Source organism: Hyla sarda, chromosome 7 (assembly GCF_029499605.1).
Source record: "Hyla sarda isolate aHylSar1 chromosome 7, aHylSar1.hap1, whole genome shotgun sequence".
Classification (NCBI taxonomy): domain Eukaryota; kingdom Metazoa; phylum Chordata; class Amphibia; order Anura; family Hylidae; genus Hyla; species Hyla sarda.
Window position 1 is genome coordinate 24,753,571 of NC_079195.1, and position 21,484 is coordinate 24,775,054.

The 21,484-nt window shown below is 41.5% G+C and overlaps 1 protein-coding gene across 1 annotated transcript; it reads left to right on the plus strand.

Annotated features, from left to right (window-relative positions):
* Positions 1-745: 745 nt before the first annotated feature.
* On the plus strand, positions 746-4,230 carry LOC130283098 (trypsin-like). Its single transcript, XM_056532284.1, has 5 exons — positions 746-785; positions 919-1,105; positions 1,728-1,981; positions 3,169-3,305; positions 4,004-4,230. Exons 1-5 carry the CDS (start codon positions 746-748, stop codon positions 4,151-4,153), a joined length of 768 nt encoding a protein of 255 aa, XP_056388259.1. The 3' UTR covers positions 4,154-4,230.
* The last annotated feature ends 17,254 nt before the right edge of the window (positions 4,231-21,484 follow it).

Consider the following 21,484-nt stretch of genomic DNA (forward strand, 5'->3'; position numbering starts at 1 on the left):
TACACAATTGATGTAAAGGGGTCTGGCGAGACTGGTCACTGGGATGTTGAACCTGTTGACGAGAGAGGCCAAAATAAAATTTCCTGCAGATCCAGAGTCCAAGAAGGCCACGGTAGAGAAGGAGAAGGCAGAGGCAGACATCCGCACAGGCACAGTAAGACGTGGAGAAGCAGAGTAGACATCAAGGACTGTCTCTCCTTTGTGCGGAGTCAGCGGACGTCTTTCCAGGCGGGGAGGACGGATAGGACAATCCCTCAGGAAGTGTTCGGTACTAGCACAGTACAGGCAGAGGTTCTCCATGCGGCGTCGTGTCCTCTCTTGAGGTGTCAGGCGAGACCGGTCGACCTGCATAGCCTCCACGGCGGGAGGCACAGGAACAGATTGCAGGGGACCAGAGGAGAGAGGAGCCGAGGAGAAGAAACACCTCGTGCGAACAGAGTCCATATCTTGGCGGAGCTCCTGACGCCTTTCGGAAAAACGCATGTCAATGCGAGTGGCTAGGTGAATAAGTTCATGTAGATTAGCAGGAATTTCTCGTGCGGCCAGAACATCTTTAATGTTGCTGGATAGGCCTTTTTTAAAGGGTCAGTGGATCTGACCGGAGCGCTGCAGCGGAGAGAGTGTAGCGAGCGCTCCGGGGAGGAGCGGGGACCCGGAGCGCTCGGCGTAACAGTGGGTGATTTCCTGATAAGTTTTTGGGTATAAATATCAGTCGTTCACACTCCATACTCATCTCGGATCCACCATGAAGTTTTTTCTGATCTGTGTGCTCCTCGGAGCAGTTGGTGAGTCTTGTGGGTCCTTCCTTCCAGTTCCTCCGACATCTTTCTGTTCTACTAGGTTTGAGGTTCTGTTCTTTTTCTTGATCATCCATTTAATTTCTCTAAAATGTAACATTCATGAGAAACCAATAGTAAGAGTATATAACATGGTCCATTATATCCTTCTCAGCTGCTTTTGAGGATGATGATAAGATTGTAGGAGGTTACACCTGCACCAAGAACTCCGTCCCCTACGTGGTGTCTCTGAACTCCGGCTACCACTTCTGTGGTGGATCCCTGATCAACAACCTTTGGGTGATCTCTGCTGCTCACTGCTACAAGGCGTAAGTTACTTCTATTCAACCTAAGACTAAACCTTTCAGTTGAAGTCACCTATTAACTAAGTGGAACCACAGAACAATGTTGCATGTTTTATTGTGTTGGAGCCATTGATGCCTCTATGATCTGTAATGAAGCCGTAAGATGGTGAAGAAAACATATAATCTCACCCTGTGTGTCTGAGGGGTCTCAAAGGCCCTTTGTGGTATTAGAAAACTCTTAAATGGCTGACCACAGTGCTCTCTGCTGACACCTCTGTCCATGTCAGGCACTGTCCAGAGCAGGAGAAAATCCCAATAGCAAACCTCTCTTGCTCTTGACAGTTCCTGAGACAGACAGAGGTGTCAGTGGAGAGCACTGTTGTCAGAAAGAAAATAAATTTAAAAAGAAAAAAACTGCTAATGTGAGTCTTCCCCCTTGTGACGCCACGCCCCCTCAATGCAAGTCTATGGGAGGGAGTGTACGCCCCCTCCTATGGACTTACATTGAAGGGGCGTGGCTGTGATGTCACGACCCCGCAACCCGCACCCAGATTTTGGAACTAAATGTTCAGAACGCTGGGGCAGTGGAGTACCCCTTTAAGAGCTATAGTTTTCAGTCTTCTTACTGTTCTCTATTTTCATCTAGGAGCTTTCAGGTCAGACTGGGAGAACACAACATCGCTACCAGTGAAGGCACCGAACAGTTCATCAACTCCGCCAAGGTCATCAGACATGGAAGCTACAACTCCAGAACCCTGGACAATGACATCCTGTTGATCAAGCTGGCCTCTGCTGCCACCCTCAACTCCTACGTCAAGGCTGTTGGTCTGCCCACTGGCTGCGCTTCTGCCGGAACCAGTTGTCTGATCTCCGGATGGGGCAACACCCTCAGCAGTGGAAGTAAGTCATCCACCAAAAGATTCTCAATGAAAACAAGTGGTATTATTTGGGAACAGGGTTATGCTTCTTGTTTAATTGTCTCACTAATCAAAACCTTGTCAGAACCTTTAACCATCGCCAAATGTTACATTGATGAGACCCCATGTAGAACACCAACAATGATCAGGATGGGAAGGTGCTACATTTTAGCACATTCCGATAAAGCATCATGTAAACTAAAATGTTGTCATGTTTTTCCATCTTATGAAATGCTTAGATGGAGAATGATCTGCACTTGTGCAAGTATTAGCATTGTCTGGAAAAGTCTAGGTGTCCACATAGTGTTTTTTCTGGTGTTTTTTGTAAAACTGCCCCTGCAGTTTTTGAGCCTAAGTCAGAAGTGGAACGAGAAGTATAAGTCCTTCCTTTATATTTCCTTTTCTTTTTGTATCAAATACTGGCTTCAGCTCAAAAACTGCAGTGACAGGTTTCCAACAATGGCAGAAAAAAAGCTGTGTGAAAGCCAAAAAGTTTTGTCATGGAGTTATAGTATAATGTAGTGATTAGCGGCAGGAGCCATATTCAAAATCACAATATTTAGTGAATATATGGACGAATATTCCTCCTATGGTCGCGAAATTCACATATTTGCTATGTTCGTTTACTTTTTTTTCCATGCAAAAATCGTAATGAAATTTTTGTGCGCATGCGCTATTATATCTTTCAACACTATACCCTAAACTAGAACATAAGAACCTATATGCTAAACTAACCTATCCTATTTAAAGGTAAAATAAAGGAGGGATCAGTGTCCTCTGGAAGTGCCGATATTCCTGAATATTTGCATATTCGCATATACGAAATATTCGCGTTACACACAAGCTTTGGACCACAAGCTGGAAGAAGGGAGGGATGATCCCTTTTTTTTATACACAGTTCATATCATTGTTGTGATGTGTACCGTGAAGAAAAAAAAACTAACATTCGTTGTTACGAAAATATAGCGTTATATTCAAAATGGTCACAAAATCACAAAGTGCCAATATTTGCGGTAAGAATTTGCATTTTGAATATTCGCGCTCAACACTATTATAGTGTAGTGTATGAGAGTGATAATGTACAGGAACTTGGTATCTGTTTAAAAAGCAAAGATCCCAGTGATCAGTAAACATATAAAATACAAATATTTTATATTCTTTTACTTGCAGCAAGCATGCCCAACCTCCTGCAGTGCCTGAACGCCCCCATCCTGACCGCCTCCCAGTGTAGCAACGCCTACCCCGGAGAGATCACCGGCAACATGATCTGTGTTGGATATCTGGAAGGAGGCAAGGATTCCTGCCAGGTAATGTTTCTTCTTAGTCGTATTCATTTCATTTTAATTTTTATATTAAGGAAAGATATTCATTCAAAACGTATATATTTTTTTATTTATATAACTCTTAAAGTGTCGTTATTTTATTAATTTTTCAATGAATTTACATTACTAATAATTAAAGATTAACAAAACTGTGAATACCTCAGAAAAATATGTACAGGAGCAGGGACTTCTGTCAAAGACTGGAGTCCCTGCTCATGAACAGAATATTAGGTGACCGAGCCAGGTGCAAGAACCCCAATTTAGTGAATATATTGAGTTGAAGCTGAGATGCATACAGCATCACCGAACTAACAAAACAAATCTGAAAAAGTTTGGTTTCTGACAAGTTAACATTTTTATTGTAAAATTCAGACTGAATCTGATTTTTGCTGAATTGATTCGGTCATCTACAATAATGACTGTTGAAAGGATATACTAAATAAATAAATAAACATACATAGTTTATAAAGACCAGATTATATACTGTATGATATATCCATAAAATAAAATAAAAATATGAGGCACTCACCTATCAGGAGAACAGGGGACACCTCTCCCATAGGTGAGGCAATTACTGCTGCATCTACAGTAGGGGATTTAGAAGTAGATACTCAGTCTCACAGTTGGATATAGAATAGTAGTATTATCAATATCTAATACAAAATCTCTCTGTGTCTCCTCAGGGTGACTCTGGTGGACCCGTGGTCTGCAATGGACAGCTCCAGGGTGTTGTCTCCTGGGGATATGGCTGTGCCCTCAGGAACTATCCTGGTGTCTACACCAAGGTCTGCAACTACAACTCCTGGATCTCCAGCACCGTTGCCGCCAACTAAACATCTACTTTATTATAGTTGTTTGTGTCTTTATTTTGCTACTTTATTGTCATTCACCTCATTGTAGCATATAACATTTTAATAAAAATATGAACCAAATTTGAATTTAATTATATAAAATATCACCTGTCAACTAAGCAAGAAATGCAGAATTAGACAGAATTGGGGACCTCCGCAACCTCCCTGCTGCGCACCAGCGTTTGTTTAGAGCATCGGGTGCAGCAGTGAAGGCTGGTGATGTCACTGTCATGCCCCGCTGGTGACGTCATGGCCACGCTCCCTCAATGCAAGTCTATGGGAGGGGGCGTGACTTGCATTGAGGGGCGTGGCTGTGAGGTCACAAGCGGGGCATGACCGTGAAGTCACGAGCCTCCGCCCCACATTGACAGTCATCCGGCATGGAGCGAAGTTCACTCCGTGCACTGGATGAATGGAATGCCGCAGCCGAGATCAGACATTTTATCCCCTATCCTTTGGATAGGGGATAATATGTCTAGGGGCGGAGTACTCCTTTAAGGCTATGTTCACATCAGCGTTCGAAGCTCCGTGAATGGGACCTGTCAGATTTCGTTGGTTTTTGGTGTCCCAACCTCCATCAGTCATTGTAATGGAGCACCATTAAGGAGTTCCACAACGTAAAGTAGGACATACGTAACATTATAGACACACCCTTATTTCTAAAATTCAAAGATTCTGTAATAAGAAGATCTGTTCCACAGAGTCTTTAATTCAAAAAGTTATGCTTAAGTTTATAGGACTGTTAACTCCTGTTGTGGGTATAAAGACTGAATTATTCCATCTCTTTATAATGTAATTGTAAGCGATTAGTGTTGTGAAACTAACCTGATCGGCTTTTACAGGGGAGGCAAGATCAAGAGACCGTCTCTAGATGTCATATGTCTGGATATTTTAAAAGCATCTGATACTGTGCTATATATAAGGTTAATACCTAAAATGAAAATACTTGGGCTGATGGAAAATGTGTATATGTGGGTGGCTATAAACGGTGCGTTCAGGTAAAGCGATTGAGTCACTGTTAGTAGTAGGATATCACAGAAGCAAAATTGGAGAGTTCTTCAAAAGGATTTAGACTAAAAGTGAGAGTGACAAAGTGACCTCCACAATGTCCTGCTGCCGGTCATGAACACTATTTTAGCCCAACTGGATGATTTACAGGGCTCAAGTCTGGCAGAAACGTGTGGGAACTGAGCACTTTTTCCACAGCACAAACACTGTTCCCATTAGTAAGACCTTGATTGGAAATCTTGGTTGAGTTCCCACACTTTTTTTTCCCAGGACTTGACCCCTGATGATGTACCTCCACCTGCTTTGGTGCACCACAGGTTCCAATAATTACTGTGTTTTCTGATAATTCAGGTTCACACCTGGGCTGTTCTGCATAGTGCCAGAACAATGGACCCCCCTACATGTGACCCCATTTTGGAAACTACACCCCTCACGTAGTGTATTAAGGGACTGCAGTGAGCATTTACACCCCACAGGTGTCTGACAGATTTTTGGAACAGTACTCAGTGAAAATGAAAAATTTATTTTTTTATTTGCTCAGCCAACTGTTCTAAAGATCTGTCAAAGGCCAGTGGGGTGTAAATGCTCACGGCACCCCTTATTAAATTCTATGAGGGGTGTAGTTTCCAAAATGGGGTCACATGTGGAGGGGTCCACTGTTCTGGCACCACGAGGGGCTTTGTAAACGCACATGGCCCCTGACTACCATTCCAAACAAATTCACTCTCCAAAAGCCCAATGGCGCTCCTCCTCTTCTGAGCATTGTAGTGCACCAGCAGAGCACTTGACGTCCACTCATGGGGTATTTCCATACTCAGAAGAAATGGGGTTAAAACTTTTGGGTGCATTTTCTCCAATTAGTCCTTGTAAAAATTAAAAACCAGCATTTCAGTAAAAAAAAATGTCATTTACACATCTGAATTTAATGAAAAGTCGTCAAACACCTGTGGGTTGTTAAGGCTCACTGTACCCCTTGTTAAGTTCCTTGAGGGGTGAAGCTTCCAAAATTGTATGCCATGTGGGTATTTTTCTTTTTTTTTTCTGTTCTGGCACCATAGGGGCTTCCTAAATAGGACATGCCCCCAAAAAGCAGCCAGCAAAAATTTGCTTTCCAAAAGCCAAATGTGTATTGTAGTTCGCCCGCAGAGCATTTTACGTCCTAACATGGGGTATTTCCATACTCAGAAGAGATGGGGTTAGAAATTTTGGGAGGCATGTTCTCCTATTACCCCTTCTAAAAATGTAACATTTTGGGGAAAACCAGCAGTTTAGTGAAAATTTTTTTTTACACATACAACTTTAACAAAAAGTCGTCAAACACCTGTGTGGTGTTAAGGCTCACTGTACCCCTTGTTACATTCCTTGAAGGGTGTAGTTTCCAAAATAGTATGCCATTAGGGTTTTTTCCCTTTTTTGCTGTTCTGGCACCGTAGGGGCTTCCTAAATGTGACGTGCCCCCCAAAAACCATTTCAGAAAAACACACTCTCCAAAATCCCAGTGTCGCTCCTTCCCTTCTGGGCCCTCTAGTGCACCCACAGAGCACTTGACATACACATATATGTCAGTGTGAGGTATTTCCTTACTCGAGAGAAATTGGGTTACACATTTTAGGAAGATTTCTCTCCTTTTACCCCTTGTAAACATTCAAAAACTGGGTCTACAGGAACATGCGAGTGTAAAAAATTAAGATTTGGAATTTTCTCCTTCAATTTGCTGCTATTCCTGTAAAACACCTAAAGGGTTAACACACTTAATGAATGTCATTTTGAATACTTTGAAGGGTGCAATATTTATAATGGGGTCATTTGTGGGGTATTTCTAATATGAAGGCCCTTCAAATCCACTTCAAAACTGAACTGGTCCCTGACAAATTCCGATATTGAAAGTTTTGTGAAAAATTGGAAAATTGCTGCTGAACTTTGAAGCCCTCTGATGTCTTCCAAAAGTAAAAACATGTCAACTTTATGATGAAATTATATGATGAAATAATAAATAGACATATAATAAGTAGACAATGTGAATCGTAGAAAAAACAGGCATGGTCGCACATCTACAATCTTGTATAATGATCTAATTGCTTCTCAGCATAATATGAAAAACTAACAGGTAGTTAGTATACATTTTTGATCAAAAAGTACAAGCTCACTCGCCACGTCAAGGCCACCTATCCAGAGTGGGTCCCTAACGTCCCTAGCATAAAATGGCCTAGCACCGGGCGGCGACCACCACCACCTCGGCACCAGTGTCCACGGGGGGGGGGGGGGGAACGACCCACTGGCAGAGCGGCCCCATTGCCACTCAAACCAGTCTATGGGCAGCACCCCCCACAGACACGGCGGCAACAAACGCCGCACAGCACCACACCAGTGTGAACAAGGTGTTACAGCACATTTACCATGCTCTACCAGTCAGACTGGGAAGCTGCTAGGAAAGAAATGGCCCTTGTGTAGCTAACTACTACTTATATAGGGTTGGGCTGAGGGGGTGGGGAAGAGTGCAGACACATGTTAAACAAAAAACTAAAAAAGAGGGGATAGAAAACACAATGGGAATTCAGGTAGAAAAATCAGGCATGGTCGCACATCTAAAATCTTGTATAATGATCTAATTGCTTCTCAGTATAATATCAAAAACTAACAGGTAGTTAGTATACATTTTTGATCAAAAAGTATTTGATCAAAAAGTAATATAATAGGTAGACATATTGTATATGTGAAAAAATATTTAACTTATTTGGGATTTCCATTTTCCTTATAAGCAGAGCGTTTCAAACTTAAAAAAATGCTAAAGTTTCAAATTTTTCATCAAATTTGGGAATTTTTCACCAAGAAATGATACAAGTATCGACAAAAATTTACCACTAACATGAAGTATAATATGTCACGAAAAAACCTTGGAATCTTGGAATCAGAATGAAAGGTAAAATCATCCCAGAGTTATTAATGCTTAAAATGACAGTGATCAGATTTGCAAAAAAAAAAGGCTGCATCCTTAAGGTGAAAATGAGCTGCATCCTTAACCCCTAAAGGACCCAGCCAATTTTCACTGTAGGACCCGGCCATTTTTTGCACATCTGACCACTTTCACTTTAAGCAGTAATAACTCTGGGATGCTTTTACCTTTCATTCTGATTCCTAGATTGTTTTTTTCGTGACATATTCTAATTTATGTTAGTGGTAAAATTTTGTCGATACTTGCATCATTTCTTGGTGAAAAATTTCAAAATTTGATGAAAAAATAGAACATATTGCATTTTTTTTAACTTTGAAGCTCTCTGCAAATAAGGAAAATGGATATTCCAAATAAATTATATATTGATTCACATATACAGTATGTCTACTTTATGTTTCCATCATAAAGTTGACATGTTTTTACCTTTGGAAGACATCAGAGGGTTTCAAAGTAAAGCAGCAATTTTCAATTTCTTCACAAAATTTTCAAAATCGAAAATTTTCAGGGACCAATTCAGTTTTGAAGTGGATTTGAAGGTTTTTCTTATTAAAAATACCCCACAAATGACCCCATTATAAAAACTGCAACCCTCAAAGTATTCAAAATGACTTTCAAAAGGTTTGTTAACCTTTTAGGTGCTTCACAGGAATAGCAGCAAATTGAAGGAGAAAATTTAAAATCTTAATTTTTTACACTCGCATGTTCTTGTAGATTCAGTTATTGAATTTTTACAAGGAGTAAAAGGAGAGAAATCTTCCTAAAATGTGTAACCCAATTTCTCTCGAGTATGAAAATACCTCATATGTGTATGTCAAGTGTTCGGCGGGCGCAGTAGAGGGCTCAGAAGGGATAGAGCGACAGTGGGATTTTGGAGAGTGAGTTTTTCTGAAATGTTTTTTGGGGGGCATGTCACATTTAGGAAGCCCCTATGGTACAAAAACAGCAAAAGAAAACAAACCCTAATGGCATACTATTTTGGAAACTACACCCCTCAAGGCACGTAACAAGGGGTCCAGTGAGCCTTAACACCCCACAAGTTGACAACACTGTAACTGGCGGGTTACGGTAAGTTTCCCATTAGGAGTCTGCGCTGCGGCGAAAAATTTGCCGCAGCTCAAACTTCACACAGGAAACTCACTGTAAACCTGCCTGTGTGAATGTACCCTGTTCATTCACATGGGGGGGGGGGGGGGGGGGGCAAACCTCCAGGTGTTTCAAAATTACAACTCCTAGCATGTACTGACAGACCGTGCATGCTGGGAGTTGTACTTTGGCAACAGCTGGAGGCACACTGGTTGGAAAGGCTTCAGTTAGGTTCTGTTACCTAACTCAGCATTTTCCAACCAGTGTGTTTCCGGCTGTTGCAAAACTACAACTCCCAGCATGTACTGATCGCCGAAGTGCATGCTGGGAGATGTAGTTATGCAACAGCTGGGGTATGCAACTACAACTCCAAGCATGCCTAGACAGCTGTTTGCTGCTTGGGCATGCTGGGTTTTGCAGTTTTGCAACATCTGGAGGTCTACAATTTAGAGACCAGTGCACAGTGATCTCCAAACTGTGGCCCTCCAGATGTTGCAAAACTACAAATCCCAGCATGCACAGACAGCAAACTGCTGTGTGGGCATGCTGGGAGTTGTAGTTTTGCAAGATCTAGAGGGCAACAGTTTGGAGATCGCTGTGCAGTGGTCTCTAAATTGTAGACCTCCAGCTGTTGCAAAACTACAACTCCCAGAATGCCCAAACAGCTGTCTGGGCATGCTGGTAGTTGTAGTTTTGCAACATCTGGAGGGCTAGAGTATAGAGACCACTGTATAGACTGTAGCCCTCCAGATGTTGCTAGGCAACTCATCGGCTTCCGTAGGATTCAGGGAGCCAGCTGCACGACATCGCCGCCCGCCGATCACCGTCACCCGCAGCCTCCGCAGATCGGTAAGTGACCTTCGGCGCCGGCCCCTCTCGGTTTCCCCATCCTGCCCCACCTATTGTGGGTGGGCAGGACGGGGAAACCGAAAGTAACCCCCCCCCTGCCCCCGATCTACTATTGGTCGTTGCATCTATACGACCAATAGCAAGGATAGGAGGGGTGGCACCCCTGCCACCTCACTCCTATCCCTTCAGGGGGATCGTGAGTGTCTTGGACAACCGCGATCCCCCTTATATTCTGGATCACCGGGTGACCATAGACTCGTAATGACCCGGAATCGCACAAATCGCAAGTGTGAATTCACTTGCGATATACCGCGATCGCCAACATGGTGGGGTTTGATGACCCCCCTGGGCATTTGCGCAGGGTGCCTGCTGATCGATATCAGCAGTCACCCCGGTCCGATCCCTGCCGGCTGTGCGGCAGGGACCGAAATTTCCACGCCCGTACATGTGCATCATAGGTCCTTAACCCCTTAAGGACCGGAGGTTTTTCCGTTTTTGCATTTTCGTTTTTTGCTCCTTGCCTTTAAAAAATCATAACTCTTTCAAATTTACACCTAAAAATCCATATGATGTCTTATTTTTTGCGCCACCAATTCTACTTTGTAATGACGTCAGTCATTTTGCCCAAAAATCTATGGTGAAGCGGGAAAAAAAATCATTGTGCGACAAAATTGAAAAAAAAACGCTGTTTTGTAAATTTTGGGGGCTTCCGTTTCTACGTAGTACATTTTTCGGTAAAAATGACACCTGATATGTATTCTGTAGGTCCATACGATTAAAATGATACCCTACTTATATAGGTTTGATTTTGTCGGACTTCTGGAAAAAATCATAACTACATGCAGGAAAATTAATACGTTTAAAATTGTCATCTTCTGACCCCTATAACTTTTTTATTTTTCCGTGTATGGGGCGGTATGAGCGCTCATTTTTTGCGCTGTGATCTGAAGTTTTTAACGGTACCATTTTTGCATTGATAGGTCTTATTTTTAAATGATATAAAAAGTGACCAAAAATGCACTATTTTGGACTTTGGAATTTTTTTGCGCGCACGCCATTGACCGAGCGGTTTAATTAATGATATATTTTTATAATTCGGACATTTCCGCACGCGGAGATACCACATATGTTTATTTTTATTTTTATTTACACTGTGTTTTTTTTTTTATTGGAAAAGGGGGGTGATTCAAACTTTTAATAGGGGAGGAGTTAAATGATCTTTATTCACTTTTTTTTTCACTTTTTTTTTGCAGTGTTATAGGTCCCATAGGGACCTATAACACTGCACACACTGATCATTGTTATCCCATAGGGACCTATAACACTGCACACACTGATCTTCTATGTTGATCACTGGTTTCTCATAAGAAACCAGTGATCAACGATTCTGCCGGATGACTGCTCATGCCTGGATCTCAGGCACTGAGCTTTCATTCAGCGATCGGACAGCGAGGAGGCAGGAAGGGGCCCTCCCGCTGTCCTGTCAGCTGTTCGGGATGCCGCGATTAGCCGCGGCTATCCCGAACAGCCCGACTGAGCTAGTCGGGAACTTTCACTTTCACTTTTAGCCGCGCGGCTCAGCTTTGAGCGCGCGGCTAAAGGGTTAATAGCGCGCGGCGCCACGATCGGCGCTGCGCGCTATTAGAGGCGGGTCCCGGCTTCACTATGACGCCGGGCCCGCCATGATATGACGCGGGGTTACTGTGTAACCCCGCGTTATATCAGAAGAGCAGGACCAAGGACGTACCGGTACGTCCTTGGTCCTTAAGGGGTTAAGTACCAGGGTCCCATGACGTACCGGTACGACATGTGTCCTGAAGAGGTTAAAAGGGTACTCTGGTGGAAAAGGTTTTTTGTTTTTAAATCAACTGGTGCCAGAAAGTTAAACAGATTTGTAAATTACTTCTATTAAAAAATCTTAATCCTTCCAGTAGTTATTAGCTGCTGAATACTACAGAGGAATTTTTTTTCTTTTTGGAACACAAAGCTTTCTGCTGAATCATGGGCACAGTGCTCTCTGCTGAAATATCTGTCCATTTTAAGAACTCTCCAGAGTAGGAGAAAATCCCCATAGCAAACATATGCTGCTCTGGACAGTTTCTAAAATGGACAGAGATGTCAGCAGAGAGCACTGTGCTCGTGATGTCAGCATAGAGCTCTGTGTTGCAAAAAGAAAATAATTTCCTCTGTAGTATTCAACAGTTAATAAGTACTGGAAGTATTAAGATTTTATAGTAAAATTAATTTACAAATCTGTTTCACTTTCTGGCACCAGTTGATAAAAAAAAAAAAAATAAACGTTTTCCACCGGAGTACCTCTTTAAGGGGCTAAGTAGTCACATTTCTCCTGGACTCCATGTAATCCGTTCCAGTCTGATAGGGACTCATTTATGACTAATCTCATTTTTGAAAAGTCTGTTTTTCTAAAATCTAAAACTTTTGTTTTTGTGTGGTGTGACTTCTTCACTGTTCTTATATTAAACCGCACTGATTGGTGATCACTAGATCCCAAGCTTTCGCCTATAATACCAAATCCCCATTTGTGAATACCAAATCCAAAATGGCCTCCCTCCGGGTTGGCTTCTCAACCACTTGTTGTAGAGATAATTCCAGTAGGGAATTTAGAATATCTGTACTCCTGGCAGAACTAGCTATTTTGGTTTTCCAGTTTATCTCTGGAAGATTGAAGTCTCCCATAATGATAACTTCTCCTTTCATTGTCATTTTAGCTATTTCTTCAACTAGTAGATCATCTTATTCTTTTACTTGGCCAGGTGGTCTGTATATCACACCTACAGGAGTTACTGCATGATTACCAAACTGAATCTATGTTGGCCTCACTAATTTGTATTAGGTTAGATTTTATGCTTTCTTTCACATATAGGGCCACTCCTCCACCTTTCTTGCCTTCTCTGTCTCTTCTGTATAAAGAGTACCCTGGTATGGATATGTCCCAGTCATTCCTTTCAATAAACCTTGTCTCAGTAACAGCCAATAAATCTATATTCTCAGATGCCATTATTGACCCAAGTTCATAGATTTTATTACCTAAACTGCAGCATTTGTAGAGAGGACTCTGAGCTTTTCATTTCTTAACCTCTGTGCTACTGACATGTTCTGGCATTGTTTCGGGGGGCAATTGGACTCATGGATTTTCACTCTTTTTCCCCCTCTTCCTAGTTTAAATACTCCTTAGCAAATTCTTGGAATTGTTCACTGAGTACTTATGGTCTCCTCATACTGCCGCCCACTCCAGGCTGTGTCATTCAGCCACTATGCGGTCTCCTCTTGCTGCCACCAATTCCAGACTGTGTCATTCAGCCACTATGTGGTCTCCTCATGCTGCTGCCAACTCCAGGCTGTGTCATTCAGCCACTATATGTTCTCCTCATGCTGCCACCACCTCCACGCTGTGTCATTCAGCCACTATATGTTCTCCTCATGCTGCCGCTAACTCCAGGCTGTGTTATTCAGCCCCTTTATGGTCTCCTCTTGCTGCCGCCAACTCCAGGCTGTGCCATTCAGCCACTATATTGTCTCCTCATGCTGCCACCAATTCCAGACTGTGTCATTCAGCCACTATGTGGTCTCCTCATGCTGCTGCCAACTCCAGGCTGTGTCATTCAGCCACTATATGTTCTCCTCATGCTGCCACCACCTCCACGCTGTGTCATTCAGCCACTTTATGGTCTCCTCATGCTGCCGCAAACTCCAGGCTGTGTCATTCAGCCACTGTATGGTCTCCTCTTGCTGCCGCCGCCAACTCTAGGCTGTGCCATTCAGCCACTATATGGTCTCCTCTTGCTGCTTGTACATTACTTAAAAGCAGCACTAGCTACCATAACACTTCAATATAAAATAGAAAATTCATCTTTTAAGCTTCAGGATTGTAAAGCCCTATTGTCTCCTCATGCTGTCACCAACTCCAGGCTGTTTCATTCAGCCACTATATGGTCTCCTCATGCTGCCGCCAACTACAGGCTCTGTCATTCAGCCACTATTTGGTCTCCTCATGCTGCCGCCAGCTACAGGCTGTGTCATTCAGTCACTATATGGTCTCCTCATGCTACTTGTACATTACTCAAAAATTTTAAGGTAGCACTAGCTACCATAAAACTTTAATTTAAAATTCATCTTTTAATCTTAGGGATTGTGAGGCCCTGTGGTCTACTCATGCTGCCACCAACTCCGGGCTGTGTCATTCAGCCACTATATGGTCTCCTCATGCTGCTGGGACATTACCTAAACATTTTTATGCTAGTACTGTTAAGTTAAGCTGCTGGTTAGGCCTTAAAAATAGGACTGACTGCCCCTGTATACTGCTGAGTGTCGACACAAGAAATAAACACCAGACAAAATGTCGACAAGAAGGGGAGGTGCGTTATCACGTCAAAATCATCATGTTATATTTTGATTGGTTAAGGAAATGAAGGGAACCTTTAAAAATTCACAAAAAACATTGGTTCAAAACATTACAAAAATTATTAATTAGAAAAAAATTACAGCCACCAGTGTTTCCTATCTTCTACTCTTCCAATAGTGCTGTATTCATCGTCTTCGTGATCACTTTCACATAGTTTATGGTAGATGGATATATTTACTTACTTGTTATGTCCGTTCATATAATTAGTCCATCCTGCAGATCAGATGTTTGAATCAATTCACATTGATTAATTGTTGTAGATCCGTTTTCCCGATTTTTAATAATAGGCGTGTTTATTTTCTAGTCACTTAGATGCATGTCTGCACGATGTTTTGTTTATACCATCCATAAATACCTTCCTCGATACTTACATTCGTTGTTTAAGATGTATATCCCGGTATTAGTAGAACGCTTAATTCGTCATGTTCACATTGATTAACTTGGATACATGCGTCAATTTCCTCCGCGAGGGTTGAGTGAACATCCTATATAAAACAGTTCATTCACAGCATGTCACCAACAGGTATTTGTTCACTTTATTATTGAACCACTGCGAATATTTGCACGGTCCCTTGTTTGTATCTGACTGTGTTTGCACCTTTTTTATTTGATTTATACATTGCTAAATTTTCAAAGTATGATGATAAATAAAATTACATAAAAAATATGCCACATCAGATGCTCTACGGCAGTGATTCTAATAGCGATGCCGGTAATCTGCATGTCATACTGAATAACAGTATTATTTCACTAACACCGCACACTCCCTCTGCGTGTTAGGACAAGACAAAGTGTTCTACACCCCTATTGAGCCTCTCTGTAGGCTAGAAATAGCCATTTTTAGTAGCGATTCACCTCAAATAAATTAGGACCGAACCAAATTCACTCATTTCTAACACAGACCCCACGTACCTGAGCCATATTCCCCCACCAAACCCATGATGTACATGTATCTCATGGGTCGGGAAGGAGTTAAGGTAAGAAAAAAAAGATGACTGTGGGAGAGAAAGAATAACAAACGGAAAAAAAATGATTTTCCTTTTTAATCTGCAAGATTTCTGGCTCACAGGTGTCTTTTATACAGGTAAGGAGTTGAGATAAGGAGCACTCTCTTAAAGGGAGTGATACTAATCTCAGTTTGTTACCTGTTTATAAAAACAATTGTCCACAGAAGCAATCAATCAGATTCCAAGTTTTTATCCATGGCCAAGACCAATAAGCTGCCCAAGATTGTAGACCTACATAAGGCTGGAATGGGCTACAAGACCATCACCAAGTAGCTTCGTGAGAAATTTACAACAGTCGGTGCCATTATTCACAAATGTAATAACACAAAATATCTGTCAATTTCTATGGTCGGGGGCTCCATGTAAGATCTTACCTCATTGAGATTCAATGATCATGGCAGCCCAGAACTACAAGGATCTTGTCAATGATCTCAAGGAAGCTTGGACCAGTGTCACCAAGAAAACAATTGGTAATACAGTACGCCATAAAGGACTGAAATCCTGCAGTGTCCTTAAGGTCCCCCTGCTCAAGAAGGCACATGTACAGAAACGTCTGAAGGTTGTCAATGAGCAGACAGAGCTGTCAGGTTTGAGACTTGGTGGCAGGTGAAGTTCAATACTGGTGCGTGTAAGGATTTGACTCAGGAAAAGGAAAGCAATGCCAAGATGACTTACTAAATGGAAAATGTTTGGGTAAAACTGACATGGAAATGCACATATTGTGGAAATTATAACAATCATCTTACTTAAGATATTGACAAAAAAAACTTTCCTTCATGAGATCTAAAGGTTTCAGTCTCTCAATGTATATTGAGGTAGCTAAAGTCCCCCATAACATTTCCATCATTATGGCTCTATAGATTTTCTGATGATTATGATATTTTTGGTGGCAGTTAGCAAATCCCTATAAGTAGGTTATTGATCCTAAAAATCTAAACTAGCATTTCACATTTTGCCCCAGAAGTGAATATTCGGTTGAAAACTGGGTAGAGAAAATATATGTGAAGTTGTTTTAATATTCCCCAGTTTGTGATTTCATGGTCCCCCCAGGTTCAGTTCCAGTGCCTGGATGACTGTTGTCTCAAGCCTTTCTCAGGATCCTGTTCAGCTCAAGACTACAGCTGATCACAGGTGCAGCGGCACGTATACCTGGACCTCATGTGTCAACATAAGGAAAGACAAGAAGAAGCCAAGCCCCCTGCAAAAAAATATGTTGTCTCAAGAAAAACAGGCTCCTTTTAACCCCTTAAGGACACATGGCATACTGGAACGTCATGTGTCTGCTTCCGATCTATGACACGGGGCCACGGCGTGGCCCTGTGTCATAGCGGGTCAGGCCCAGCCTCTAACAACAGCCGGGACCCGTGGCTAATAGCGCGGCATTGATTGTGGTGCCGCGCGCTATTACCCCTTTAGACGCGGCGTTCAAAGTTGAACGCTGCGTCTAAAGTGAAAGTGAAACCATGCCGGTTAGCTCAGTGGGCTGTTCGGGATAGCCGCAGCGAAATTGCGGCATCCCGAACAGCTCACAGGACAGCAGGAGGGTCCCTACCTGCCTCCTCACTGTCCGATCGCCGAATGACTGCTCAGTGCCTGAGATCCAGGCATGAGCAGTCAAGCGGCAGAATCATCGATCACTGGTTTCTTATGAGAAACCAGTGATCAATGTAAAAGATCAGTGTGTGCAGTGTTATAGGTCCCTATAGGAGCTATAACACTGCAAAAAAAAAGTGAAAAAAAGTGAATAAACATCATTTAACCCCTCCCCTATTAAAAGTTTGAATCACCCCCCTTTTCCCATAAAAAAAAACACAGTGTAAATAAAAATAAAAATAAACATATATGGTATCGCTGCATGCGGAAATGTCCGAATTATAAAAATATATCATTAATTAAGCCGCTCGGTCAATGGCGTACGCGCAAAAAAACTCCAAAGTCCAAAATAGTGAATTTTTGGTCACTTTTTATATCAATAAGTCCTATCAATGCAAAAATGGTACCAGTTAAAACTTCAGATCACGGCGCAAAAAATTAGCCCTCATACCTCCCCATACACGGAAAAATAAAAAAGTTTTAGGGGTCAGAAGATGACAATTTTAAGCGTATTAATTTTCCTGCATGAAGTTATGATTTTTTCCAGGAGTACGACAAAATAAAATCTATATAAGTTGGGTATCATTTTAATCGTATGAACCTACAGAATAAGGATAAGGTGTCATTTTTACTGAAAAATGTACTACATAGAAATGGAAGCCCCCAAAAGTTACAAAACTGCGTTTTTTTTCCAATTTTGTCTCACAATGATTTTTTTTTCATTTCACTGTAGATTTTTGGGCAAAATGACCGACGTCATTACAAAGTACAATTGGTGGCGCAAAAAATAAGCAATCATATGGATTTTTTGGTGCAAAATTGAAAGAGATATGATTTTTTAAAGGCAAGGAGCAAAAAATTTAAATGCAAAAACGGAAAACCCCCCGTTCCTTAAGGGGTTAAAGGCTTATGACGACAGTCATCCAGATTCCAGAGAAATGCTGAAACCTGGGGAGGGGGGGGGGGTCATGAAATAACAAAAAGATGGGGTGGATCCATCCCACAAATGTAAGGCAAGTAAAGCACTTGAAGACATAACTATGCATCACAGGCACGATTGTGAGAAATTAATAAAACCTGGATAACCCCTTTAAGTCTCCAGGATGCTGTCTGTGGGGTATTAAATTGTCTGACCTATTGTTATTTCTATCGGAGAGGAAGAAATTTTTTGGAGAAGCCATTCGTCTACATCAATACAAGAGTACATTTGGTGGGTGTCATAGACATCTTGTTTAAAAAGTATGATCACCTTTCTTTTTTGTTGTGTTGGGGGTGAAAAAGATAGAAAGGTATTTTTTTGTTTTTATTACTAAATGTGTCTGATTCAAGTAGGTGGGTTTCTTGAGCGCAAATTATGTCACAATTTAGACGAGTGCATTCTTTTAAAAAGAGGTTTCTTGTAAATGGACTATTTAGCCCTTTGACGTTTAACGTAGCTAATATAGTCACCATAGACAAGAATTATAAGGCAGGTGGTTTATTTGTTCTTTTCACTATTCCCCCAGGAAAGACCAATTATCCTTCAATGAAGTTAAAGAAAATACATATTTCTAAGTGTACTGGTCACCCTGGCATCTGTTAAACTATTGACCCACTTTCTTGTCTTTATAGGTTCGAGATTGTACAAAACAACAAAAAGAGAAGAAAAGAAAATTCCAAACAAAGCTATGTGCAAATGGGTCAGATGAATTTGCACTGCTCACCTGACCTTGTAGCGCTATGAGCATAATACCATAGTTGCCATTGAAACAGTAGCTGGTATGTCAGCATGGTCCCAGGGAACCGCACACTCCTAGGTTGCATCTGGTAAACACAGGTGAAGAAATTCCCGGCACACGGTATATGTTTGCATCACTTTATTTCACTTTCAGCTTGGCGTTACTGCACGTGTTACGGCTCCACCTGAGTCTTTGTCAACAGCTGATTACATACAACGGAAATGACATCTTATAACATCACAAAAGTGGACGTGACATAGGTAAAAGCAGCTTACTGCTTATTGAAAAATTAAATCAGACATAAGCTAACAGAAAACAGCATATCAAATATATATATATATACTCAAGTATTCACTTAATTCGGATGTTCCTGAAACAAAATTTTCAAGTCGTTCTCTGTTGGATCAAAAACGGAAAATTCAAGGTATTAAATCTCTTATACAGTGTAAAATTTCATATACATATTAAGTCCTCTCGGGGACAAGGTATCGAGGACATGGATCCAATATGCTTCTCGGCGGAGAAGGAGTTTTTAAATGTCACCGCCACCTCTAGGGTATGGCTTCAAAGGAACCCAACTCCACGGCGCTGAACGACCACAACAGGTGAAAGGTTAAAAGGAGTTTAATGACCAGAAATGCAACGCGTTTCGCATTAAACTCCTTTTAACCGTTCACCTGTTGTGGTCGTTGAGCGCCGTGGAGCCGGGTTCCTTTGAAGCCATACCCTTTCTGCTATAGGTTTACCGGAGGGCAGTGGACGACCTTATACTACTCTATGCTTACATCATTGTTGTGTATGAAGTTGCACAACCACCCAGGGTGAGCAAGTAATTTATATATTTATCTCACCTTAGGATCTTTATGTTACTACTCTATGGAGCGCCTTTCTTTATATTCCAACCGCCACGTCTAGGATATTGAATCTGCTCCAAAATTTTGAATCTCAATTGATATACAGTATGACTCTTCTGATGAAAATGTTGTGGTAACGGGAGTAATAAGTTCTTACATCTAATAGTTGATTTGTGCTTACTTAACCGATCTTTCATCTGGTGTGAGGTTTCTCCAATATACAATAATCCACAAGGACATTTGAGAGCAAAAATAATATTAGACGAGTCACATGTAAAGTGACCTTTAATTTTAAATGGTGCCCCTCTATAAGGATGAGAGATCTGATCTCCCTTAATTACACTAGAGCAGTGAGTACAATGTAGGCACGGGAAGGTACCATTTTTCGGACAGCTAAAAATTTTCGATGTGAGATTTTTAAAATACTACCGATATCTGCACAGACTAATTCATTTCTAATATTGGGAGCTTTTTTTTATTACAGCAGATGGGCATATTCTTTAATCAGTGGATAAGCTGCTGTGAGAATGTGCCAATGTCTACCAACTACCTCATCTATTTTATTATTCAATGGATGGAATTTATGTACAAAATATATATGGGGTAGTTGTTATTTAACTTGTTTTTCAACCAATTACTCATTTTCTGCTTTTACCAATAAAGAGAGGGGGTAACCTCGATTTAGGAACTTATTCCTCATTTCTTTGATTCTATCTTCTTGCAAGTCTGGTTGGGAGACAATCTGGCATCTGGTAAACAGTCTTGGAATTCTCTACGCAATCCACCACCAGTATAACCTCCAGTCAGCCCAGTGAAGGTTCTACCAGTGGTGGATCTTGTGAAGAATTTCAAGAATGTCTTTTAGGTGGCATAACCTGCCAAAGGGTGTTTATTATTTTTTATCAGCATGTGCCACCTGTGCTTGCAACATGGGTTCCAGAACCAAAACCATAGGGCTCCAGGAAACCACAGGTCATAATCCCTATCCCTGTTCTGGATCCAAGAATAAAGGGAATTGGTGGTACTGTGAGCATCCACCAGCGTGTTGAGTGCAGTGACCCTCACTGCCACCAGGCTGCAATTACTGCTCCATCAGTAAATCAGCTGGTCTGGGCCTCCTCCTCTGGCCTATCTCCTACTTTCTTCTCCATGGCTGTAGCTCTTTACCTGCCCCATAGGAACCATGGCCATTCACTGGTTGCAATTTAGAAGGCCAGTGTGCACATCTCTGTATCCTAGACCTTACCCTGCCTGACATTACCTATTTAAGGTTGCTTTGCTTTGTCTCCTGCTATTAACACCAGGCTACTGACCTGTTGCACCAGCCTCACCTCAGGACTACTGCCCTTGAGAGGTGTCTCTGCTCCTGTAATACATTGAGTGGGCAATCACATTTCAATTGGGGCACTTTTGAATTCAAATTGTGATCTGAATCTAAAACTAATCTATTCTGTAAGATCCACCAAATTGAATCCAAAACAATTATTGCTAGAGTTAATTATCTCTAGTCTTGAATAAAAAGAGAGCCTGCCCTGTCCCTGAATGCCGAATAGGTAAAATAGCTCTGTAACCTGCTGTTTTACAGTTTTTATTAATACATTTGCTCACGTTTTGCTCACGTTTTTATTAATACATTTGCTGTTTTCAGAATAGACATTAGTTTAGAATTTGCTCAATAAAATAGCAAATTTAAACTCAACAAATTGTAAATTAAAAAGAGCAAACAAATTTACAAAAACCCTTTAGGTCTAATAGAATTTTCAGACAGATGTGATCACTCCCATGCAAAGCACGCCATGATCATGCACCAAAACAACTAAATGTA

Coding starts and splice junctions, on each gene's coding strand:
- LOC130283098 (XM_056532284.1), top strand. CDS start 746: ATGAAGTTTTTTCTGATCTGTGTGCTCCTCGGAGCAGTTG. Junction 786..918: donor TGTGCTCCTCGGAGCAGTTG/GTGAGTCTTGTG, acceptor ACCAATAGTAAG/AGTATATAACATGGTCCATT. Junction 1,982..3,168: donor CAACACCCTCAGCAGTGGAA/GTAAGTCATCCA, acceptor TTTTACTTGCAG/CAAGCATGCCCAACCTCCTG.